The sequence below is a fragment of the Camellia sinensis genome, chromosome 15, assembly GCF_055761805.1.
Source record: "Camellia sinensis isolate YWXY chromosome 15, ASM5576180v1, whole genome shotgun sequence".
Taxonomy (NCBI): Eukaryota; Viridiplantae; Streptophyta; class Magnoliopsida; order Ericales; family Theaceae; genus Camellia; species Camellia sinensis.
Window position 1 is genome coordinate 119,044,575 of NC_138975.1, and position 8,712 is coordinate 119,053,286.

Below are 8,712 nucleotides of genomic sequence, written 5' to 3' on the forward strand. Positions count from 1 at the left end.
TTATTAGACTTGGTCTTGGTGGGATTGGTTTATTGGCTATTAGGCATTATTGACTTTCTAACTATTATGAGCTATTGGTGATATAAATATTTATCATATTTATAATTAATCTTCTATCTATTGACAAGAAGAAGAAAAAAAATCTACTAAAATGGAAATTCAATTATGCAATATAAAATGTAACTCAATATTCATTTTGAATTAGACTTCTCTTCCATTGATTGGACGGTCTAATCAAAAAAATGTGAGAGGTATGGACTTCACCATGAGTCTTATAAGAAATTATCGTATGAGTTAAGAAGATATGATTAAATTTCACCGTGAATCTTACAAGAAATTATCATATGAGTCAAGAAAATATGATTAGATTTCTCTTCAGTTGATTGGATTGTCTAATCACAAAACTAAGAGGGGCTATGGTGGGCTCCACTATGAGTCTCACCAGAAATTATTATATGAGTTAAGAAAACTACATGATCATTTGCCCATTTTATAGTGTATTGTCATTCTTTATTTTTTTTTTTTGTAATTATTAGGTCCCTACTATTAATTGAATACACCGCTAGCACGAAATTGGTAAAACAACAAGATAATTACTCGAGTCCCGCCTCTCACAGTTTTTGGACTAGATTGGACAACGAACAGGAGAGAAGCCCAATTCAAACTGAATATTCTCGTTTAGTGGAGTAGTAGAACCCTGCAAACAAACACTACTTGGTTCCATATTAGTTAATTATACTCACTCTGCATTGGGCCAACCCAACCCAACCCAAACCGACCCACTCTCTTTCTTGGGCCTCACATATGGGCCAGAAGAAACCGCGCGAAAACACCAAAGAAAAACAGGAACGAAACAAAAAACAGTTACAAACAAAACGGTCAATTGAAAGAAAGACAAATATGAAGAACTAAGAAAGAATGAACGGATTTGTCAGATCGATCAATTCGAGGTTGTAAAGGCGAGACAATGAAATTTTATCTGAAAAACTCCGGAGTCAGTGCCTCGGTAGATCCAAACAAGAAAAGTACAATGTGATACAAGTAAAACAGATTTAACCAATCAATTTATACTCAACTCTGTTTCTTCCCACACCCAAGCCTCCACTTATTCCAGGTAACTCTCTCTCCCTCTCTCTCTCTCTCTCTCTCTCTCTCTACTAAGTGTGGGCTTGTTTGATTACTGAGAAAATGTGTGTTTCTTAGAAAAATATGTGAAAAGAAAACTTGTGATCTTCCATCTATACCTTCTTGAAACAGCAAAATTGCTCTTTTTTTTTTCCCTCTTTATTGAACAAGAAATCAACGTAAGATTTACAATTTGGTGTGGTTTGATAAAGTTGTCAGTTTGGCGTTTTCTGTTTACAAAAAGAAAAAAAAAAAGTTTTGGTTTTTATTTATTTATTTATTTAATTATAAATGAAAAACATTATAAAAAAATTAAAAAAAAAAACAAAAAAAAAAAAAAACATATTTGATGAGTTGTTGGAGGTAGCGGTTGGTAGTTGAGGGTGGACAGATGTGATAGCTGGTAGTGGGGGTGGCCAAAGTTGGCTGATGGAATTGGTGGTCGAAGTGTTGCCGAAGGTCATAGGGTGACCAGAGGGCTGCCAGAAAGTGGATGAAGGTCATGGGCGGAGACCGGCTGGTTGCTGGAGCTCATCAGCTGGCTGGAGGTGGGTGGTGGCCATTGGCAGTGATGGGTGGCGGCTGGAGGTGGTGGGGAAGGAAGGAGAGAGTGAAAGCTAGTATGAAAACAAGCGAATGCTTTTTTTTTTTTTTTCCAAAAAAATTAAATTTTTTTGAAATTTTGGAATTAGTTGCACTTTTTTTTTTAAAACGAAAACAACATAACAAACAAGTTTTCGTTATCAAAGTGGTTTGAGTCATGAGGTATTTTATTTTGTACTGTCTTTTTTTTTGTTTTGTTTTAAAATCTGTATTGTTTCTCACTTCCCTAACCTATCCTTAAAAATCTGATAAATATGACATTCATGACTTGCAGATTAGCTATATTTTGAATTTCTTTCGATTCAAAATGGATTGAATTAGTTCAAGTTTCATCATCTCTTTTTGGCCAAAAAACAAAAGACGATCCGATGAAAAACTGGTCTACCAGCAGCACTGATGTAAGTTGTAAATTATGAATTATGTTTATTTATTTAGCAATTTAGGGCTACAACTTAGATCCTGATATAGCGTCTGGCAGTTTCAGCTTGAATTCAGATCATTCTCTTTGAATCAAATTTTAGTGTTACCGGAAACACAACAAAATGAAGTTGGTAAAGCTTTTAAACACATTGGAACAAATCTTTACCCACAACAACATGAATGAATATATGATAGATAGGATCCAAAATGTTGTACTGATATATACGATTCACACGAGTTGAGAAATTTCTCAGTTTGCTAGATCTTAGTTTTAAAATCAATTCAACCGTTATTGAAATAAAATTCAGCATTTAACTATTCAATGCATGAAATAATACCCAAAATTCTATGTACCCAGTGTAAAATAAATTGATGTATATTATTGATTGATTTATTACAAGATTGTTGTCTTTATTGATGTTTACAATGATCAAATATATAGAAGAGAAGAAGGTAGTAGGTGAAGTGGTAGGGGATGAAGTGGAGGTGGTAGTGGTAGGTTAGGTGAGGAGGTGAGTGTGTGTGGTAGGTAGTAGTGGGTTAGGTTTAGTGGGTTTAACAGCCCCCCTCAAACTCAAGGAGGTTAGACACAAACTAACTTGAGTTTGGAGAGAGTTACAAAACAGAAAAATAAACTGATAAATATAATAAAACAGGATAGGAGACACGGTATGGTCGTGTCAAACCGTTGTAGCAGACAGTTTACGGGGTCATGTCGGACCGTTGAAGCAGACACTGTGTGGTCGTGTCAGATGTAGAAGACAGTTTACGGGGTCATGTTGGACCGTTGTAGCAGGACAGTTTACGGGGTCATGTCGGACCGATGTAGCAGGACAGTTTACGGGGTCATGTCGGACCGATGTAGCAGACAGTTTACGGGGTCATGTCGGACCGTTGTAAAAGACAGTTTACGGGGTCATGTCGGACCGTTGTAGAAGACAGTTTACGGGGTCATGTCGGACCGATGTAGTAGGACAGTTTACGGGGTCATGTCGGACCGTTGTAGAAAACAGTTTACGGGGTCATGTCGGACCGATGTAGCAGACACTGTGTGGTCGTGTCAGACCGTTGTAGAAGACAGTTTATGGGGTCATGTCGGACCGTTGTAGAAGACAGTTTACGGGGTCATGTCGGACCGATGTAGCAGGACAGTTTACGAGGTCATGTCGGACCGTTGTAAAAGAGGTTGTGGTGGTGCACCAAGGGGGCGACTTAGGGAGTGCGCCATGGGGTGACTTGAACATGATACTAAGTGCGCCATGGGGTGACTTGAACATGATACTGTGTATAACCCCCCCTCAAACTCAAATAGGTGTGAAGATAGAAACCTATTTGAGGTTGAAACAAAGGAATTGATAAAGCTGACCGGTGTAGAAGACACTGTATGAGTGTGTATATAGGCTGCCCAAAAGATATACATGGATGTAGATATCGAGCCCTCAAAAGTCGTGCCAACAAAAGGTGTGCCCGCACCCTCAAAAGGCGTGCCATCAAAAGGCGTGCCCGAATGCAGCAAAAGGCGTGCCAGGTTGTCGGCGTCAAGAGGCGCGCGATGCGCGTGGCTACCTCGGCTATTTAACCAAGACGGAGCTGAGGCCGAGGCAGAGGCTGAGACAAGAAACTGAGAGAAACCTCTGAAAAATTCTGCGTTGTGCTGAGAGAGAGAGGCTGTAACACAGTTGTGCTGAGAGAGAGTCTGTAACACTCTGTTGCGAGAGAAAATGGCTTCGTCGTCCCGTGGTCTACTTACTCTCTTTCCCGACCTCAACGAGTCCACAAGAGAGATAGCAGGTGCGGTGTCCCGTGAACCTCAACCAAACACCACTGGGTTTGCTCCGTTGAACTTTCCGATGCAGTCGGTGGAGCAAAAAATGGCTGTGCAGTCGGATGTGGAGGCCAATCAGTATACTCTGAAGGCATGTGTGGAAAGCATGACGGCGGTCACAAACTTGTCGAACCGGCTGCAGAGTAGGACAAATGAGGTGCAGCATTTAAACTCCCAGCTGGCTCTGCTCCAACGCATGTATAAGGATGCGCGAGCAGAGATAAGCGTGCTAAGGGCAGAAAACAAGGAGCTGAAGCGGAAGGCCACCGTGATGTTCCGATTTGGAGGTCCGCCATATGCTGCAGTGGAGGAGCAGGGAGTAGTGATCGTGCCCAGTGGAGTGGGAAACACGGAGGCAACACCGACAAGAACCGCCCAGGACGGAGGCAAAAAGAAGAGACCGGCGGCAGAGTAGAGAAGGGAGAAGGAAAAAGTGCCGCCGGTGGGTGGTGGTTGTGGATTTGGTTGTTTGTTTGTTTGTTTGTGGTTTTTTTTTTTTTTTTTTTTTTTTTTTTTTTTGGTGTTTGGGGTTGTGGTGTAAAATGGTGAACGGGGTTAAGCCCAACAGAAATAAAACAAAGATTGTGGAATGTGCTTGGTGTTGTTTTTGTTTGGTGTGGGTTTAATAATAAGAATAAGAGAAAAAAAAAAAAAAAAAAAGATAAAAAATAAAATAATGGATGGAAAAACCAGTGATGGTGTAATGTTGACCTGGATTTCTTGGCCCATGGTTTGCTGAAAACCTGCGGTTTTTTTTTTTTTTTTTTTTTTATGAAATGAAATAAAAAAAAAAAAAAAAGATGTTGGTGCAGCTAAGTTTTAGTGGGACTCGAGCGGATGAGCTAGTTGTGTTAAAAGGATTAAAAAAAAAAAAAAAAATGTTTTCATCAGAAAAGGCATCTGTGTCAATCCCGTGGGTGTGTGTGTGAGTGTGTGGTTTGTGTCCTTGTCAAAAGGAGGAGTAAAAGAAATATAAAAAAAATATGAGTGGGGAACAAGAGTGTGCTGTTAATGAATTAAAAAAAAAAAAAAAAGCAATGAGAAGTGAGACCAATGAAGTTTTATAATAATGAAAAGAAAGGTTGGGCTGGATGGGTGTAATTAAAAAAAAAAAAGAAGTGAGTGGTATCCATGTTGGGTGAGTAAAAATATTAAAAATATAAGAAAAGGAAGTGAGTGGGTCTAGTGGAGAGAAAAGGGACGAGAGAGAGAGAGCTCTGTCATTCACGTTCTAGGGTTTGCACCTCCCACTCCAAAGTCTCAGCATGGTGATGTTGAATGCCTTGCAACAACTTGGTGGTTCACAAGTGGCCACTCCTAAGCAGATTAGAGAACTCATGCAGGTCGATGGACTCACCAAAGATGAAGGGAAGTCTCATTTGCAAAAAATACCGACTTCATGTTGATGCCACAAGATCAGCGCGATGAGTCACGAAAGCAAAGTAGTTCACAATCCGGCTCTCCCCAAGGTCCTCTTCAGTCAGCTGGAAATGGTGGAGGGACTTCAACTACAGGCAGGGACAGCATGGAGGAAGAAGAAGTACGTGAAGTAGGTCACCGGCCGCCACAACGACACCGAGCTACATTTGGCGGCGCAGCGTGGTGATCTGGCCGCGGTGAAACAGATTCTTGGCGGTATCGATTTGCAGATGGTGGGGACTCTGAGGTTGCAGAAAATTCAGGAATGAAGTGAATGAATTGGGAGAGACCGTGTTGTTTACCGCGGCAGATAGAGGTCATCTTGATGTTGTGAAGGAGATCAGATCCGTGAATCATCAGCTCAAGCCACTTCTCCTGCAAAGATTGTTAGTGGGTTTCTCTCAAGTGTTGCCTCTGTTCTGATGAAATGGTTGTGGTCACTCAAAGCTACAGCTACCACAAAAACAGCAATTGCTGGCCGTCCGATGATGAAGTTTGAGAGTGGGTATATTGTTGAGACTGTGTTTGATGGAAATAAGCTTGGTATTGAGCCATACTCTGTGGAGGTGTTGAAAAACTCCAGCGGGCAGCGAAGGCATGGTTGCCGGCCGGCTGCCCGCCGGAAAGAAAGGAATATAGGCCTAAATCTTATAGCTCTGATACCATGTAAAATAAATTGATGTATATTATTGATTGATTTATTACAAGATTGTTGTCTTTATTGATGTTTACAATGATCAAATATATAGAAGAGAAGAAGGTAGTAGGTGAAGTGGTAGGGGATGAAGTGGAGGTGGTAGTGGTAGGTTAGGTGAGGAGGTGAGTGTGTGTGGTAGGTAGTAGTGGGTTAGGTTTAGTGGGTTTAACACCCAGAAAAATTCCTAGAAAATGAATTATATTTTTACATTTATGCGCAAACTCAGCATAAGGCTTGAATTCGGACACTTCTCCATATTCAAATTTTAGTCTCACTGGAAACAAAAGGAAACTAAGTTATTTAAGGGTTTAATACATCGGAACAAATCTTTACTCCTTGTGACATGGAAAAATAGATGATCAATAGGGTCTAAAATGTTGTTCAAATACACATCACACACTAGTTGAGAAATTTATCATTTTGCTCAATCTTAGCTTTAAAATCAATTCAATTGGTAACATAAAACGATTCAACATTTAACTATTCAATGCAAGAAAAAAATACTATGTACCCAAAAAAATACCCAGAAAAGTGCGCAGAATATGAATTTTGTTTGTACATTTCTTCACAAGATGCTGATAATGCTCGTTAATAGTTTTGTGAGTATTGCCACTTTTTTGTACATTTAGGAGTTTGAGAAAGAGAAAATAGCAGATGAACTTTCCACCCTGATGGAGAATTCCGAGTTTGAGAAAGATCTATCGACCAATACAGGCAGAGAAGTTATGACGGGGATAGAAAAACTTGAGTCCAAGATGAAAAAGATGGAAGATCAACTGTATGAAGCCAAAAAGATCCGAGAGCAGCTTTCTCATGTTACAAGTGAGTTAAAGACTACACGAGCAATCGTACTAAGCGTTGAAACAAAACTAGAAGCTGCCATAGATGCAAAGCTCGAGGCATTGAAACAGACAGAACTAAAGGAAACTGAATTACAAATTGAAAAGGAAAAGAACAAATCGCTTTTGATGCGTGTATCAGAGATGAATGAAACTATTATGCACTTGAGGGTCGCTGCCATTGAAGCAGAGAAAGAGAAATTTGTTGTTTTATCAGAAAAAGAGGCCAAGATAGAGTTAGAGAAAGCAAAAGCACTTGAAGCCGAGGAAAAGTTGGAATATATGAGAAAAGAGTTACAAGTCTTGGAGGATTTGGAGAATCAGATCATGGTTAAGTCCAAAGCTATTGAATCGCTAAAGGTGGAACTAAACCAGGCTAATGAGCTACAACAATTATCTGAGAAAGCTGCTTCTGACGCCATTAATGAAATAAATCAGTTAAAATCAGATTTAGAAATGCAAGAAAGAAAGAACATGGATCAATCGGACTACGTTGAATTATTGGAAAATGAAGTGAATAAGTGTGCTAAAGAACTTAAAACAGCAAAGAAAGAACTGCATTGCCTGAATTCGTATTATGAGAATACAAAAATTGAGTTAAAGAATGCGAAAATTGAGATGGAAGAGATTACAGAAAGAGAAACAGAAGCACGGGTTGAGATATCAACGCTGAAATCTGAGCTTGAAAAGGCCAAGAAAGAGAACCAAAGTCTTGAAGAAGAATCTAAAAACTCTGCCATTGTCGACCCCCAATATGACAACTCTTGTAAACATACTAACAATGGCTGTGTCATGATGTCGAAGGAGGAGTATGTGGCACTGATTGGAAAGGCGGCGAAGGGAGAGAAGGTTGTACAGAATTCTGAAAGCGGGTGCGAATTGGGGATATTGAAGAAAGAATTGGAGACAATGAGTGTGAAAGTGGGGGTGTTGAGGACGAGGGCAGCGCAGGCAGCGAGCAGAGCTGAGGTGGCGGAGAAAGGGAAAGCGGAATTGGAGGATCAGATGAGGAAGTGGAAAGAGCAGAGGGAGAAGAGAAAGGCTGCATTGGCTGCACTCAAAGAGGAGTCAATTTCCAAAGAAAGTAGTACTAGTAGTGGTTTTGAATATGAACAAGAGGTTCCTAAAACATATGTGCCTTTGGCTAAGGTGCTCAACTTGAAATTTTAGTTTTATTTGGTTTTGCAAGAATGTTGTGTACAAAGGACTGTCTCAGTGTCACTTCCAATGCGAGAAACTCTTGTCATTGGGGGGCGTTTGGTAGGGTCAGATGTACGCAACTTTATAAGTCTATGCAGAAAGCTATATATTATAAGAAGATTAGTGTTTTTACACTCTTCCTATTCCATATTCATTATTATAGAACTTTCAATTTAGACCTCAATGAGGTGTGCTGATTTCACCACCATATTTTGTGTCAACCCAGAAGAGAGAGAGAAAAAATACATTTGTCATGGTTGTTGGCATAAATTTTCTGCTATTTTGTGGTTTTATTTTTAAGAATTGGATGGAGGTAAAAGGGGAAGCAAAACTGAATCAAATAGTAGGATAGGCTCAAATCTATACATCATACCTAATAAGGGAGCACTTCATTCAAGTTCACCTATGGTCCTAAATTTTTTGGTATGTTGGGGCAGCAATTTTAAGAGAACAAATTGCAAAGCAATTAGAAGTTGAAATTGAGATTTAACCTATGCTAATGAGACCGACGTTTAAATTAAATCTGAACAACACATTAATTTTTTTTGAATAAAATTTTAGATAAAAGTTCTGAATATATAGCA

The 8,712-nt window shown here is 39.6% G+C and overlaps 1 protein-coding gene across 1 annotated transcript; it reads left to right on the top strand.

Moving 5' to 3' along the window:
• Positions 1–1,081: 1,081 nt before the first annotated feature.
• LOC114269989 (uncharacterized) lies at positions 1,082–8,276 on the top strand. The gene is made up of 3 exons (XM_028211378.2): positions 1,082–1,114; positions 2,003–2,126; positions 6,719–8,276. The coding sequence occupies exons 2-3, from the start codon at positions 2,097–2,099 to the stop codon at positions 8,096–8,098; spliced, it is 1,410 nt and encodes a 469-aa protein (XP_028067179.2). The 5' UTR covers positions 1,082–1,114; positions 2,003–2,096; the 3' UTR covers positions 8,099–8,276.
• The last annotated feature ends 436 nt before the right edge of the window (positions 8,277–8,712 follow it).